The sequence below is a fragment of the Esox lucius genome, chromosome 14 (genome assembly GCF_011004845.1).
Source record: "Esox lucius isolate fEsoLuc1 chromosome 14, fEsoLuc1.pri, whole genome shotgun sequence".
Taxonomy (NCBI): Eukaryota; Metazoa; Chordata; class Actinopteri; order Esociformes; family Esocidae; genus Esox; species Esox lucius.
Window position 1 is genome coordinate 26,702,026 of NC_047582.1, and position 17,222 is coordinate 26,719,247.

The following is a 17,222-nucleotide window of genomic DNA, read 5'->3' on the forward strand; positions in this document are numbered from 1 at the left end:
GCCCTTTTTAAGCAAATTCCATCATTGTAGAGGACCAAACATTATTGGGCAAATAACATAATCCTAAATAAAGTATTTAGTACTTGATTTCAAACCCTTTTTTTAAAGTGATGTCCAATGAGTTGTTAAGCATTCAACTGGCTCTGAGCAGATGGGATGTTTCTGCACACTTCGGAATCCATCCAGTTGTTGCTTTCAGTGGTCACATTTTCAATAGACAAGTGAAACCAGTTCCAGGCCAGCCATACATTCCCAACCCGTAACACTAACTCCATCATGTTACAAAAACTAGGCGGTATGCTTTACACAAGCAGTTCCTTTATTCCTCTGAACTCTATCCATCATTCTGGTTCAGGTTAATCTTTGTCTAATATGTCCATAAGACATTGATCCAGAACTCTCCAGGTTTTTTGTTATGTCCTTTCTAGCTAACTGTAACCTGGCTGTTCTTTTCTTGAGGCTTAGTGGTGGTTTGCATCTTGAGGTAAACCCTCTGAGGTTATGCTATAGTCTTCTCTTTATACTCTTACAGATGTCTATGGCTACATCCAGGAGTGTTTTTGATCTGTTCACAATTGAATGCATTCTTCTGACCTATGCAACTGTAGTCCTCTGTAGTCTACCAGTGTGTTATTGCTCCTTGAAAATGTACCAAATAGTTTATTTTAACACATCTAATGTTTTGGTTATGTCTTAAACCAATGTTTTCAAAATGTTCAACTAAATGATGGCCTGCTTTACTGTCATTGAAACTTTGCTCCTTAAGTTGAGAGACATCAGCAACAGACTCCAAAAACAAATGCCATACCTGGAATTACCACTAGACCTTTTGTTAGCACTCTTGAATGAACTAAAAATGCAATGGCACACACCTGGCCAAAAGGCAACTGAGTTGCCAATTGATACTTCTGGACCCCTAAAATAGTGATGACTACAAAAAAGGGGCAGCAGTTTCTATACAGTCCACAGTTTATTGACGTAATATTAACCTCTTAGTAACTGTTTCAATTCCATTGTGCAGAATTTCATAGCCAAAAAAATTAATAAGCCTTTCATTCTATTAATGTTACGTAATTTGATAAAAATTCGATGTTGTTCAAAAACTAACCTTTGATTTAAAGAAAACAAGTGCATAAACGAAACTTTAGCATTCGACCATACTAATCTTTATTCTCACAGCTGAGTAAATATTGTACTGTGTAGCCTAATCTATTATCCATGCCTTCGTATTAAAAGGGATTAACAAAACATTGCAAAAATGTCATGATAGAACTTTAACTCTACCAGATTAGGTGTGTGCTGGGACACAGGTAAATCCAGTGCGTAAAAAAACAGATGGAAAAATCTATATTCTTAAGCTATATAAACCAGTCTTACGTCAAAGAAACGTGTAATATACAGTCTTTAAGTTTGTCATTATTTTATTCCCCGAAATCTGTTTGGAGGTTTAATGTATCTGTATATATTTTTTAACAAGTTTAAGTATTTCACGAATACAAAGCTTTTATAAATGTAATGAAATGCACCCACAGTAAATTTAAATCAGAAACGTGGAGTGAAAAACAGCGCATGCGCAATAAACATCAAAACAAGCTGTCAAATTCTTGCACCATTGGTGGACGATACACAAAATGTGTTACTATTAAGTAAGCAATTATGTGTTATTATGAATGTTGCCAAATCATCCATTACTACGGAATTATTTATGCTTAGCTTGGTTGTTTGTAGGATTCTACTGGTCTCAGCTGGCTAACAGTGCTACCTAGTTAGCTAGCTAATATTAAATACCCGAGCTGGGGCTAGCTAACAACAACACTGGGGTTAAGGTGAGTTAGTTTGGTCCTGTATTTATTATTTCAAGTTTTAACTTTATTAGTATTAGTATTAACAAGTTAGCAGGTTATTTAATGCTAAGTGAGACCGAATCTGATAGCTAATGTGCAATAGAATTGAAAAGATACCTTGCTAGCTTTCTTATCAGTTACCTTAGCTAGCTAGCTTTTAAATAGCAAACGGTGTATAGTTTTAAGGCAGACTGAACTGATGATGTTTAATACTGCCAGTCTTCGAAATGTTTTGATTCTGGATTATGCATTGCACCAATCACCACCTAATTCTGATGTTGTTTTTGAATACATTTTAGGCTTTCTCAGACTTCTATGTTATGGGACATCGGATGCGGTGAATTAACCCGACAAAACAATATCACGTCCACCCAGCAGCACTGATTTGATCCTCTGGTTCACTGGTCAATCATGGATAGAAGTTCAGTTCCAGGTAGGACGAGTTCAGTCTCGGAGGAGATGGAGGGGATATGCGTGATGCCGGATGTAAGCGGCATTAAGTCGGAACACCCAGGTGGAAGTACGGACCACACCGGTGCACAAAACGTGGCCATGGGGATCAAGTTCATCCTGCCTAACCGCTTTGATATGAACGTGTGCTCCAGATTCGTCAAGTCGCTCAACGAGGAGGACAGTAAAAACATCCAGGACCAGGTCAACTCCGACTTGGAGGTGGCGTCTGTTTTATTTAAAGGTACCTCCTAACTAAAAAAAAATTACGAAACTCTTATTCATATTAGCTACAGTTTCCTTCGTAGAGGAATATTGCTGCTTAATTTCTGTGGCCAAATCGTTGTCATAACTTTTGTTCCTTTTTTTTTTTTTTAGCGGAGTGTAATATTCAGACATCGCCCTCACCAGGGATACAAGTGCGTCATGTTTATACCCCGTCCACTACCAAGCACTTCTCCCCCATCAAACAGTCGACAACCCTCACCAACAAGCACCGCGGTAACGAGGTGTCCTCTACTCCTCTACTAGTCCACTGTAAGTACATGAGCTCATTCTAATCTAAGGAAGAACAAGATGACGTTATTATCCAATGGAATGTTATCTTCTGCTTTATTCCACCTCTTCCAAAAGACATGAATACAAAGTTTAAAGAGGTTAGCGCAAAGGCCATCAATATCACAACATCTATCTTAGATTTATCACACATCACCTAGCCTCATAAACATAGTTTACAGCTGGAAATATACCTCAACCTAACATTGAACGGTGGCTACTTGACCATTCTTTCCAGCTCTGTCCATTCACCAGCTAGCAGCACAGGGAGAAATGGTGTTCCTGGCCAGCAGGATAGAACAAGGTGAGGATGGTCTCTAAGGATTGAGCTGCTTAGGACCATGCAATAATGAATCTGTTATAAATAATAAAATATGAATATGACATTTAAACAAGATAAGAACAATATGCACGTGTATATTTCCATATACTGATCAAGAGCTTAACTTGTTGACCAGAAAAAGAAAAGGACCATGTTGCTGACCCGTTTATTGTTCTTGTTTGTATGGCTGTAGAGACAGTGATTAACCTGCAGGACGAGGAAGGCTTCACGCCCTTGATGTGGGCCGCAGCCCACGGACAGATAGCAGTCGTGGAGTTCCTGCTTCAGAACGTAAGAACAACGACAGGAGACCAATAGCCTCCACTGCTGGAGGGGGTTTTGAAGTAGGGGTTGCTGAGGGCTGAGCAAGGGATGTGGTAGGGTGAACAGTTGTTGGTAGAGCAGCGAACCTGTTCTGGCTTCAGGGACCTGTGGAGGCAGCATATTGGTAGCGCAAGTCATGGGTGATACCAAGTCAAGTGCTTCTTATCATCTCACTGAGGGGTTAAGGCAACAACAGGGGAGGCTGCCTTCATCTGTCCCTCGTCTATGACCAACATGGTACAGCAAGGTGCAGCAATGTGCTGTGCAGTCAGTGTTTCAATTTACATACTAGATAAGACCACATAACATCAAGTAACATAATCAGGGACCCAGTGGGCAGTTTATTAGGTGCATCCAATAAGCTGCTTTTACAATGGGCTGCTTCCATCTTACCTGAAATTCCTAACTTTTTTTCTACATTTTATGTATTGTTAAAACCATTATTTAAAAATAAGCATTGGTCTTTTTCGTGACCTTTTACCTTAGGGAGCAGACCCCAACCTTTTAGCTAAAGGTAGAGAGAGTGCCCTGTCTCTGGCCTGCAGTAGAGGATACACAGATATCGTGAAGATGCTCATTGACTGTGGAGTGGATGTCAATGAATACGACTGGGTAGGAATGTTCAGCTTTCTTCCGCATGACTTAATGTAGAAGTGGATATACATTCCCTAAATCAGTGATGTTGTGGGAGCTTACCGTTCTAGAGGTGTCTGCCAGGGAGACTGTGTGCCCAGATGTGAGTGTATTTGTATTGATTTCAGAACGGAGGGGCTCCTGTTCTCTATGCTGTCCATGGAAACCACGTACGCTGTGTGGAAATCCTCCTGGGTAAGGACTGACTGATCGACACACCACTCAGCAGGCATTCTGTACTAACCGCTACTGGCGGGAACTTTTCCTACATGTCATTGTCTCATATACTTTGCATGTCTGGGACTCCCTCGGATGTGCCAGAGACATTTCTTGATGTTTCTTCATAACCTGCAAGCTATAATAAATAAATCCATTGACCGCCCGGTGTTGCTGTCAGTGGTCAATGGTTAAGGAATGCCTCATTTGAAATAAATGACAGCTGCTATACTACTCACATTGTCATGTTGTATTTCCTTTTATATTGCTGTAATACAGGGTGTTATTGGTAAAAAAAAAATAAAAAAAAAAGTTTAGTTTAGATTGTCGTTTATGAAGCAGGATAAAAGTATTTTGTTTAGACTTTTTGAACTGATCTATCAGGAGGAAGAATGTGTGTTCAGACTACTTGTAGCATAACACCTTACGATGTGTTTTGTTTGTAATACACCAATCCTTTTTTGTTCCAGAGAGCGGAGCAGATCCCACCATTGAGTCAGACTCTGGCTTCAACGCTATGGACATGGCTGTGGCAATGGGTCATAGGAATGGTATACAGCTGTCACTAACTCATGATACATCACCTCATTCCCAATCATATATCATACACTTTTTTTTCTTCATTATGAACAACAGGTGCAGAATCTTTTCACTAAATAGGTATTTGTGTGCTAGGGATAAGTAAAATTTATTCTTTCTTTATCCCTGGGCTACTTTAATAGAGAACAGGATTATGCAGAAAGACTGCATATTACCCGCTAACTTTATTTTGGGATTAGATGAGTATTTGGTGAAAGAGCTGTTCTATTCAATGTAACAGTAACTCTCTTCGGTATAGCCACTCTTCAGCAATCAGGTTTGTGTTTTGATACAATTATGCAAATGAGGCCAGCTTAGAAGGATCTCTGCTGATTCTGACATTCTATGAAGATTGTGGCTCTGTTCCATGGGTTCCACTGGACCTGACTAGGATCAGAGTCAAATGAGGAAGTCAATTGTTTATGGTGCTGTGAATGCTGAGGCTAGACCTGATGTCATCGGTTATGGAATCGGATTCTGCCGAAAAAAGCCTACACTTAAACTAAACCCAGGAGCTTGTATGAGCTGGTACCAGTCCTCTGGTATAAACAGATACTTAATGTTGAAAATGGTGGCATTTTGGAGATGGAATTTGGTGATATCTAGTCAGCTGGAGGATAGCTTTTCGATTTCCTTTTCTAACTAATGTCAGTTCTGTCTAGCATATACATTTTAGATGTGTACTCAGAGTTCTAGAATTCTTTTGACTTCCAAAAGTACTTTATTTTTTTCTCTGGGCTGAAATGTCTCTCTTTGCGCAGTTCAACAGGTGATGGAGGCCCACCTGCTGAAGTTACTAATGGGAATCAGAGAGTGATCCAGGGAAGGTCCACTACCTGGGCGGCATGAGATGAAGTACTGCCTGGGAATGGAACAACAGTGTGTGCTATAAAGAAGAAAAGGGTCAAGGACAATTGTGTTATTTCAGACTATGGTTATAGAATCCTGAAGCACAGGCCTGAATGGATGGTTTTGAGTGAGAATATTTATCTTGAGTTTCAGCACTGTTTTGTGTTGACACTTTATTCTTCCGACCTTGGTTTGTTAAAATGCAAATAACATGAGCCAAACTATTTTAAGAAATGTGTGCATTTGCCCAAGCATCTGCACTAATCATAAATGGAAGGAGTTTGTGAAAGTTGTCTGATTACGATTAAGTAAACACTAAAGTTGTGGTAAAATTAAGTATATTAAATGGTTTGGATTCGGTTGTAGGATATTTTAATTTCATATTTATTATTGTTTGACTTACATTAGAACAAATGGTTTTATACCATACATCATTGTGGTAGAATATTCTTAATGTTTATTCATTTATTATTGTAAATAAACATTTGTTTTTACATAGTTTCAGTGTTATTCATGTTCTAAATAATCTTTATTTTTATTTGTCAATAACTATTCCAATTGTTATTAGTAACAGTTGTATTTGTAAAAGTTGATTAACTGCAAGTACTTAACAGATCATTTTTGAAAAAGGAAAATCACCTAGTTGTTACATAACCCTTACCAGCCATGTTTTCTATAGATACTTTTGCTTCTAAAACTACTAGTATAAAAAAACTTTCTTGCACATGTCAAATTAATGACAACCAAAAGTAATTTATAATTGTCATTACATCTATCCACAAGTAATAATTACTGTAAAGAAATGTTGGCTACTTGGAGATGGAGTATTTGCACTCCGCATGTTGCATTACATTAAATACTTAAGCAAAAACAAATGTATCATGTTCTCTGCGTTGGCTTAGTGTTTCCCGAATGGGTACAAGGACTATCTTCTGAGGGTATTTGAGAAGACTTATGAGACCATTCACATGTAAAATGTACATGAGGGGGTACTTAAAGGGTGCTCTGGGCACAGCAAAATTCCACTGGTGGCAATCAGAAATGTTCGGGAATCACTGGGTTAGCAGAAGCTGTGCCTTTATGTCATCGCATCAGGGCCACATTCATTTGCAAAACGTTCTGAATGTTGCAGACAGAAATCAAATAAGTTAGACTGTTTCTTGGATCCTGCTGAACACACGCTACATGCATTTGTTTAATCCCTGATGTTTAACTATTAGGCATCTCTAAATGGACAGTATTTCCAAAGTGTTAATTTGTTGCAATTACATTACAGGCTATCAAATGGTGGCTAGTATTTATTCCAATGCTAAATTAAACTTTTACGTGGTATTAATATTTCAAGTTAACTATCAACATAATATAGCCAATTTTATGTTGCTACTTGTTACTCATATAATAGAAACAACTAAAATGTCAATGCTATTCCATTTGGAACTAACATACTGATTTTTATTCAGAATGTTTTCTTTGAAAAAACAATTTATGAATAGTGACTAGTAAGTTTGGGATTTAGACCAGGGAAATCTTGAAATCTTGAAAAGGACTATTAGTGAATAACCACTAACAACTATTAAGATTGACACTAGTGAAAAATATTGAACCAGAGATCAATGTCAAAAATTGAAATGCAGGTAGCAATAATAGCTTAATTTTAATAAAAATTAATACCATTTTGAAAAATACCATTTTGAAAAATACTAGTTCATTGAATTACTAGCTGAAACTAGCAGCTCAGTTCCAAAAAATACAATTTAAAACCGATTGCCGTGCCCATTTATCTAGAAACTGACCAAGGGCTTTTTTGAAGGTTTTGTGGTACTCACATTCTGTTACTGCTGCGCACGTCACATTGGTGTCCTGCTTTTTAGCGCATTATATCCTAGCCTTGGAGTGCAATTAAAAACAGGCAAATTCAATATATTTGTTCAAAATACAAATTAACTCAATCTAATAACTTTGTTAAACAACCACAGGGATAAAACAGTATTCACTTAATTGACAATAGCAAATGTTTATTCCAGATACGATGGTTTCAGCCAGACGGCAAAGAAATCAGGTTTAGTAACATGGAATCAGGAGAACAAAAGAGCACGAACCTCAGAGACACCACCACATACAACCTCAGAAACACCATGTACAATCTCACACCCTCAAACTGCACAGGGACACCAGAGTGCTCAAAATAGCAATAGGAGAAATGGGGTGGCAAAAAAATACAATTTAAAAAAAAAAAAACTTCTAACGGGGGGAGCCTCCCTGCACAGAGTAATGTCCTGCTGAGGCTCTCTTGAAGGTCTGTTTCCTTTACTTTGCCTCATCCTTGGAAGCCTCGTCGAAATTCTCCACCAAATCTGAAACACCACAAGTGGAACACCACAATCCATGTCAGTCAGGGTTCAGACACAGACAGGACCCTCCAAACATACAGGTCTCAGACCTCTTTTTTCAGAAATGACCGTGTTTATCCGAAATGTGATCCCAGGTATAATTTCCCCACCCCTCCCTCTCCCCCTTACCCACGCCAACTACAATGTGAGAACGGGTGTTGCTTTGCAAGATAGAGGCCCACAGAGCACCAGAAAACAGCTGTAAAAATCACTGCGGTGAGGATCAAAAGGAGGGTCCCATTTGTTCAATGAAATCTGATCAATCTGCTGGGTCCATAGTTGGCTCAGAGGGCTTGATTGTTAAAATGGAAACAATTCTGAAGGTCTGAATATCATTTTTAGCGGGGGGGGGGGACCCATAGGGAAACTAAACTCCAATAATAACACAATGGCATAGACCGTTAACCCCGTGTCATCAGGCTTCAACCATTCCTCACGCTGAACAAGAGCATAATCGTTTGTTACGTTTGTGAAAACGTTGGGTTACAGGAAAAGGAGAGCCCTGGGAAAAGCTGTGGGTAATTGTAATGGCAACCTCATGTGTTTGGACCCATTTTCTCCACAAAGAAAAGCAAACTGTGCTTTCAGAACTCATAAACAACGAACGCAAGATTTCAAACACCAAACCCACCAACCTGACTGCAACAGACCACCCCAACCACCAACTAGTCAACAGTCATTGTTGGATCCCCTTAGCGTGACCCCATTCACTTCCCGAAAGTAAGCAAACCTACCACGGTTCTATTATCTGGGGGGGGGAAATACATGCCTAGGTGTAACTTATTCTAGAGTACAGTCACAGACTACGGGAGGAAAATAAGTTCCTACATTGTAAAATGACACGACATGTGGGGGTTGTGGAGACCACAGGATCACATCACAGATGTCTAGGATATAGGGCCATTGTTGACGACATCTACACAAACCCTATTAGCAAGTACAAATAAGCAGGTAGGAAGAACAATCAATAACTGGAGACGTGTCAAGCCAAGTCAAGAGGAAGTGGCGCAACATCAAAATGCCTGCAGGCTGACGCCACGCAGTTGAACAATCATGATGATCTCACAACCATGAGACCGCTATTCAATCTGACTCACCTGGAACATCATCATCCTCTTCCTCCAACGGGGCTATTGGGGCCTTTCCATCTCCAGCTGGGAGAAAGAAAGACGTTAAAAATGCTGCGCAGGGCAATGTATAAACAACCCATCGGCCCCCCCCCACCCCAACCCAAAGTCAATCCAGAATGACTGGGTTGACTAGTAAACAATAACATTTATACATTTTAAACCTGTCCAACATCATTGGGTATATTACAAGATAAAATAACAGATCAGCCAGGTCTTAGTTATTGCGCAGTTATACCAAGCTTCTACCAATATTCGGCAACAGGAAATAGTCACAAGATGCTATTAGTAACATTTGGATAATTTGCACGAAATATTTTACCAGGGAAGCTAAATGGAGTGAAGTAGGTAAATGGAATGGCTGTCCTATTCTGATTAAATCAACGTTGGACGTTGAAACAAGGGCCATTCAGTCATGGAAGAGTAAAATTTATTTGGTTAGCATATGTAGCTACTTCTGTACAGTAAAGAAATACCAAGTGCCTCTGTACTGTGTTTTGTAGTATTGAACTTTTTCACCAAAACTGTTACTCAAACTGTGCGTATAGGGCCAAAAGAATCAGCGAATGCTACAGCAGCTTCTTAGACAAACCCAGTGGAAGTGGGGTTGCACTAGAAAGGGCAACCAGGAAGTGTACTAAAACACAGGTTTCACGCAGTGAAGAAATTAAACTATACGATTTGAAATAGCTCAAGATTTTTTAAACAACTAACATTCCAATTACCTGTACAGTGCTCAAAATACATCCAAGGGTTTTCCCCAATCCTACTTCCCATCTCCGACATACAGATGACAACAGCAAAAAAATATATATTGCACACCACAACTGTACATTTATAAGGGTTTCTAATACCAAGCAGCCTGCTTATTCACTTATGGAAGTATATTACCTGGGGCCAAATAAAACAGATGACGAAAAGATTAATTTTGAGAATGAACCCAAAAAATATAAAACTTGTTCTAAACAAAACAATTCCCTAAAATGTACGAAAACAGTAAGCGACTACAAACAAAACATAGGCCATATTCCCCCTAAAACAGCCATGAAATCCATTCCCTACTCCCCATCGCCCCTTTTCTTCCCCAGCCGCCCACGTACCCTGTTTGGGCAAAGCCTCGGCCAGCCTCCTGAGGCTCGTCAGACTGTCTGCACCCAGCTGGTTGAGGATGCTGGGGAGCATCTCTGTCAGTTGCTTGGTCTCAGCGTGGCCAGTGATAGTGAAGGTGTTGGCTGCCAAGGAGGCCTGCACTTTGGGGTTGTTGAAATGGATCACTGTCCCCTGGTTTGTGAACATGTTCACCTGTTTAAAAACAATAATGGTTAGTTGTTGCAGACCTGAAATCTGAACAATTAGATGCCCCCCATTCTGAAGAACCACACAGATGGCAGTAAAATGCACCTTGAAGTGAGACCTGCTCTGATTTCAAATGCAATGTCACACCAATTTAAGTAGGCCGGCAACCATTTAAAAATAGATTACTATTGGGGTGAAAGGGACCACAAGCCATCAAGTCTTCCACTGTAGATTTGATTTTACCTCTTCAATACCAGAGATGTTGTTAACTCCTAGTTTCTTTAGGGAGAACTGAAGTTTTTTGTCATCTGCAGTTGCTGTTCTGTGCACAACCTTCTTCTTTCGGCGTGCGGTGCCCTGTTAAACAGAAAAAAATCATTTCGGCACATGCTGTTTTAACACCTTGCGAGAGAGGAGCTTAGAACAGACAAGTTATACTCCCAAACATAAACCTGAAGATACTGAAGAGACTGAGTGAACATCTTACCTTTCCGCCGATGCGTACTTGTGCCTGAAGTTTGGCGAGTTTTTCCTGATTCATAATTGTTTCTTTCATCTGAAATAGACAGCACATGTTGATATGCATCTGTTACCAGCTAACTTAACATTCTGAAATGTGGTAGACTGCCTCACTTGGCCTGTTTTATCTTCAACTGCAAACACTCCATTATACAGATATGTAAAATACAAGTCGAAGGCAACACCACCCACAGCCCATCAAAACAGTCTTATTCTGATGTAAATCATGAGAAAACACCAGAAAGTACAACATTACAGTTGAAACGTTTAAAAAGTGAAGTGGTTTAGGTTTGGCTTGCACAGTATAGACTACTGTAGCTTGTTACTTAAGTACTACAACTGAGTATCGTTGGCTGTTGTAACTCTAGACAAAAACAGAAGATTTCAACCAATAAATGTTTAGTCTGCTGTATTGTTTTCTGTTGGACTGCGACTATCAACCAATTCAACAGAACTATTAAACGAACGCATTAGCAGGAAGTTAGCTTCAGTCCTAGTACTACGGTTTAACTATGAGATTGTTAGCAGGTTAGCCAGACGGCCAATAATAGACAGTTGCCACTTTTGAAGTAAATGTTAGCTAACTAACTAGCTAAATAACAAACGTTAAAGTATAACGGAAAAGAAAAATAGTAAAACTTAACCACGAATACACATTTTATACATCTACATGAATTTGTGATTTTGACGATGTCCACCCAACATTTTAATCCAGATAAACGATTAATCTAGCCATTTGAGTCTGCCTAGCTAGCTTTCAAATTAGCAAGATTGCTAAATTCGATTAGCTAAGGCGTATAGCAGGGCCTTTCAGCCGGACCCCACCTCCCAGCTTGGAACTCGTTTACCAAGTCACCGCGAGTTCTAACTCCACGATTGTTCACCGGACTGATAACTAAGTATATTGTTTACCTTGTGCCGTTGGAGAAGGGCAGAAACAGTGCAGGAAAGAAGGTATTTTTAAAGCTCCTCACTGACCTGCACACTAGCAGCGAGCACACGCGGGGAGCAAGATGGAAGGGAGAGAGGCTGGAGGAAGTGACGTACCAGCAGAGGTGCAATCGTGAAAGGGGCTGGGGCCTTATCGCTGTCTTAAAGAGAGTGCCCTGCCCTATTATCAACTTCAGTTGGTACTAAAGACTTCCCAGTTAAGTGGCAGTGTTGTCGCCCAAAACATTGACGTTTCTATCTACTTTTTACAGGACGGAATGAAAGACTCCACAATAATCTCTAGCTTCATTATATCACCTAGGTATATTATTTATTAGTAGTATTTTTAGATTGTAAATTGCACTTTTATGAATTGCGTCAACTATGTGAGTATTTTTTTAATCACTTTTGGCTTCACTCCCTGTATTTTATACAGATGATCCCCAACCTGCTGCAACTCTCCTAATCTAGTATCCGCTCTCTGCACAACCCATGTGGAATTCTTGGTGTCTGGCAGCATTTGAAAGTGTCGATCTGCTGTCAACACAGGCTTCTCGTTTCTCCAAAGTGAACAATTTCTCTCCATCCTATTTTTGAATTCCATGCTGTGAATGTCATTCAAGTTTAACACAGCTCATCAGGTGCCCTTGGAGACTTCTTCAATTTGCTTCAAACCTTGATGCAATCCTTTCCTGACCATATGTTTAATCATATTACTGGGCAACCTCAACCATGACTTCTTTCCACTCTTCTCTTTTGACCTCACCCTTTCCCAGTTCCCATCCCACACACAAGGCCAACAATGCACTTGTCCTTTTCATCACTAGATTGTTTGTTGACAAATGTCATTGTGACCTCCCTCCTGGTCTCTGATCTTTACGATCTCTTTCTCTTTCATCCCTGCCCTAACACTACTACTTTTTCCTTTTTGATCTAATCAACTCTCCCCTCTGCTAAATATTTAGTCCACCCAACTCTTTATTCAAATCCTACCAATCTCTCGGTGTCCTTTCCTGCCAAACTTTTCACCTGACCTGGCTGCCCACTCCAAGGCTCATAGAACAGGGCTGCTGAGTGAAAATGGATCTTCCTCTCCATTTTATGCTAAAGACTATTTTTATCACCCAGAAAAACATTTGCCAACCTTCTCCACTCTCCTGAAACCTCCACCTCCATCCCCTCCAATGTTTCTCTCTTCAGATGATTTTGTCAACCACTGAAAATTAAATCAATCAATTTTTATAAAGCCCTTTTTACATCAGCAGTTTTCACAAAGTGCTTTTACAGATAGCCAGCTTGAAACCCCAAAGAGCAAGCAACAGTTGATGAACAGTGGCTATGAAAAGAAGTTTCATGATATATGTACCTTACTCCCTCAGTCTGAGTTCACTGGTCCTCTAAACTTGTCCATGCATTCATCTCTTTTTTCAGCTCGCTCCAGACGAGATCCTGTAACTCATGATGTCTGTTCACCCCACAACCTGTTCCTCCTACCAGATATCATTGAGAGGATTTGTGTCTGCTCCACAGGCTGTCGCTGCTGCTCAGGGAAGGATCCAGGCAAACATCAAGGTGCTGACTCGCGGCTGCCTGTTTATACTTTGCAACTTCACTAAAAGTAAGACCATACCTCACACAGGAAGCAGCGCAGGTACTAATCCAGGCACTTGCCACCTCACGTCTGGACTACTGTAGTCCTGCGAGGCCAAAACTTCAAATCCTTTAAACCATGGCCTGATCTAAGAGGCTATTTACATTTGCTTGCACCATGCAACACCAGACATGAATCTGGAATGCTGGAGCCTGCTTGGTGTTCAACCTTCCCAAGATCTCCCATATCACCTGGCACCTCTGCACACTCCAGTGGCTTTCAGTTGAAGCTTGCATCCAGAGCTATTGTATATCATCAATAGCCTTTCATTTACAAAAAAAAAGGAAAATACAATAACCTTTCAGAATACAATCAATGGTCTTTTAAGACACTGTACTGCCATGCACAGGTCAGATGATCAAGCAGCAGTAATGAGTGATTTTAGTGGAAACTGAACTTTGGTAGAGCTTGCTTTAAAGGAGTGTTTAAAGCCGCAAATAAAATGTGCAAAGTGCTGACATTGTGTATTAAAATAGATTTGTAAGCCTTTTCAGAACCATATAAACAGGCACTACAGTTAGTGAGTATGCATATGAGAATTTGTTGTGTGCACATGCTTCAGGTAATAGAAACAGACAGCAGGTTGGAAACAAGCACTACAGTTAGTTAGCATGCATATGAGACTATGTTGCGTGTGCATGCTTCGGCTAATAGAAACAGACAGCAGGTTGGAAACAAGCACTACAGTTAGTTAGCATGCATATGAGACTATGTTGCATGCGCATGCTTCGGGTAATAGAAACATAGTCAGCAGGTTGGAAACAAGCACTACAGTTAGTATGCATATGAGAATATGTTGTGTGCACATGCTTCAGGTAATAGAAACATAGTCAGCAGGTTGAAAACAAGCACTAAAGTTAGTTAATATGCATATGAGGATATGTTGTGTGCACATGCTTCAGGTAATAGAAACTTGAAAACATATTCAGCGGGTTGGCAAGGCCAAAGGGGGTCATGTACAGCCTAAATGAATTACAAGGACCCCTAACTGCAAACAGTAGTACACCATAAGTTTTTTTTTTATGTGCATTTGTTTAACAAGCATTTGTATATTTGTTTTTCTGTGATTTATATAAATAAGAGCTTCCAACCAGGACAAACATCATTTATTTGTATCAAGCTGTCAACCAAGTGTGTACGGTAGGCCGATTGGCACCATTTCATATTTTATTACTAGAGATTTGGTCTTTTGGTTCACAATGCACTGTTTTTGCTTGATGCTGGAATGGTTTTGCAGTGGGCAGAACATGTGTATGTGGCATATTTTTTGAAGGGGTTTGAATGACAGTGGGATAAAAACATAATAACTAGTTGTGTTTGTGCCTCATTAAGTTGTTTTTTATTTTGATTAAAGTCCTTCTCATTCAAGGTGGAAGGTACCCTGTAGGCATGGACAAGATACACTCACATGTATAACAGCAATCAGACAGGTATCAAGACAGTCAGTTACTATTCAACTGAATGTTCGGCAAAACAAATTACATAAATGAATTTCTATGGCATGACCATCAGGCACAGCAACATCTAAGGTTTACTGAAAATGTCGCGACAAACAAAAAACACCCAGTGGCAGTTCTGTGGCCCAAAACAGTTTGTTGCTGAGAGAGATCCAAAGAGAATTGCACGAATTGTGGAAGCTAATGTGCACAATGGGGCAAATAGGCGTATTTCAAAGTGATTTGCAGAATGCACAACTTGTCAGTCTCTGTCACTGATGGGCTTTTGCTGAAGGCAACCACATCAGGTTCCACTCCATCGTATAAGCTAAACAAAAGAAAAAGTTGTCCAGTCCTCACGCAATCACGAAAACTGTCCTAAGGATTAGCAACACATTGCGTGGTTGTTATATCTTCGAACCAAAATAAAAGATCAAACAACGATAGGTCAGTTTATCATTTGTTATTCAGGTATATGACAGAATTGGTCAGTGGTCTGTATTGTTTTGAAGGACACTCTATGAAGACACACAGCCACCTGCTTTATTTGTTTTGGAAAGAAACATTTCGAAGACTTGTAAATGAACTCACCAGTGAAGACTAGTAGGCCTACAAAACTCTCATGGAAATGAGCGCCCAAGCATGTCTCTTAATATGGGCTAAATTGATGCAACAGTAAAGCAAAGAATGATAGCCTACCTGATAGCTTTGAGTAGAAGACCAAACATAAGCCTCTGCAGTGTGCTAGCCCATAAGGACTACATCATGATCACCATGTGAAGGAAACATTCACACCTGGCCATTTTGATTTAGCTTGATAGGTTTTATTTATGTTATCTTGAATTTGTAGCCTCTGGTAGCCTACAAATGTCAAGTGATAGCATGTAAGAGGAGGGAGGATTTGGTCCTTCATCTCCCTGTACATTTATAAGGTATGATGCCTGCACAAGACATTTGCTTACCCTAACATACACTCACCTAAAGGATTATTAGGAACACCTGTTCAATTTCTCATTAATGCAATTATCTAATCAACCAATCACATGGCAGTTGCTTCAATGCAATTAGGGGTGTGGTCCTGGTCAAGACAATCTCCTGAACTCCAAACTGAATGTCAGAATGGGAAAGAAAGGTGATTTGAGCGTGGCATGGTTGTTGGTGACAGACGGGCCGGTCTGAGTATTTCACAATCTGCTCAGTTACTGGGAGATTGTGCACAACCATTTCTAGGGTTTACAAAGAATGGTGTGAAAACATCCAGTATGCGGCAGTCCTGTGGGCAAAAATGCCTTGTTGATGCTAGAGGTCAGAGGAGAATGGGCCGAAGGATTCAAGCTGATAGAAGAGCAACTTTGACTGAAATAACCACTCGTTACAACCAAGGTATGCAGCAAAGCATTTGTGAAGCCACAACACGCACAACCTTGAGGCGGATGGGCTACAACAGCAGAAGACCCCACCGGGTACCACTCATCTCCACTACAAATAGGAAAAAGAGGCTACAATTTGCACAAGCTCACCAAAATTGGACAGTTGAAGACTGGAAGAATGTTGCCTGGTCTGATGAGTCTCGATTTCTGTTGAGACATTCAGATGGTAGAGTCAGAATTTGGCGTGAACAGAATGAGAACATGGATCCATCATTGTTACCACTGTGCAGGCTGGTGGTGGTGGTGTAATGGTGTGGGGGATGTTTTCTTGGCACACTTTAGGCCCCTTAGTGCCAATTGGGCATCTTTAAATGCCACGGCCAACCTGAGCATTGTTTCTGACCATGTCCATCCCTTTATGACCACCATGTACGCATCCTCTGATGGCTACTTCCAGCAGGATAATGCACCATGTCACAAAGCTCAAATCATTTCAATGACAATGAGTTCACTGTACTGAAATGGCCCCCATAGTCACCAAATCTCAACCCAATAGAGCATCTTTGGGATGTGGTGGAACGGGAGCTTCGTGCCCTGGATATGCATCCCACAAATCTCCATTAACTGCAAGATGCTATCCTATCAATATGGGCCAACATTTCTAAAGAATGCTTTCAGCACCTTGTTGATTCAATGCCACGTAGAATTAAGGCAGTTCTGAAGGCGAAAGG

General features: G+C 40.2%; 2 protein-coding genes and 1 long non-coding RNA gene across 5 annotated transcripts; 2 read left to right on the plus strand and 1 right to left on the minus strand.

Moving 5' to 3' along the window:
• Positions 1–1,575: 1,575 nt before the first annotated feature.
• ankra2 (ankyrin repeat, family A (RFXANK-like), 2) lies at positions 1,576–7,996 on the plus strand. Of its 2 annotated transcripts, XM_010899277.3 has the most exons (10): positions 1,583–1,646; positions 1,729–1,826; positions 2,144–2,538; positions 2,673–2,831; positions 3,088–3,153; positions 3,365–3,462; positions 3,982–4,107; positions 4,257–4,323; positions 4,815–4,895; positions 5,685–7,996. In XM_010899277.3, exons 3-10 carry the CDS (start codon positions 2,256–2,258, stop codon positions 5,738–5,740), a joined length of 936 nt encoding a protein of 311 aa, XP_010897579.1. In that variant the 5' UTR covers positions 1,583–1,646; positions 1,729–1,826; positions 2,144–2,255; the 3' UTR covers positions 5,741–7,996. The 2 variants fall into 2 exon arrangements, with proteins under 2 accessions (XP_010897580.1, XP_010897579.1); XM_010899278.3 differs by lacking the exon at positions 1,729–1,826 and having other exon boundaries at positions 1,576–1,646.
• Positions 7,762–12,167, minus strand: btf3 (basic transcription factor 3). 2 transcript variants are annotated; one of them, XM_010899279.4, is made up of 6 exons: positions 12,083–12,167; positions 11,073–11,141; positions 10,829–10,942; positions 10,390–10,591; positions 9,260–9,316; positions 7,762–8,126 (listed from the first exon to the last, which is right to left on the minus strand). In XM_010899279.4, exons 2-6 carry the CDS (start codon positions 11,139–11,141, stop codon positions 8,080–8,082), a joined length of 489 nt encoding a protein of 162 aa, XP_010897581.1. In that variant the 5' UTR covers positions 12,083–12,167; the 3' UTR covers positions 7,762–8,079. The 2 variants fall into 2 exon arrangements, with proteins under 2 accessions (XP_010897581.1, XP_010897582.1); XM_010899280.4 differs by having other exon boundaries at positions 12,017–12,128.
• Positions 12,168–12,247: 80 nt separating this feature from the next.
• LOC109616619 lies at positions 12,248–13,549 on the plus strand. Its single transcript, XR_002197834.2, has 3 exons — positions 12,248–12,356; positions 12,471–12,675; positions 13,466–13,549. It is a non-coding gene; the product is annotated as an uncharacterized LOC109616619 (long non-coding RNA).
• Positions 13,550–17,222: the final 3,673 nt, after the last annotated feature.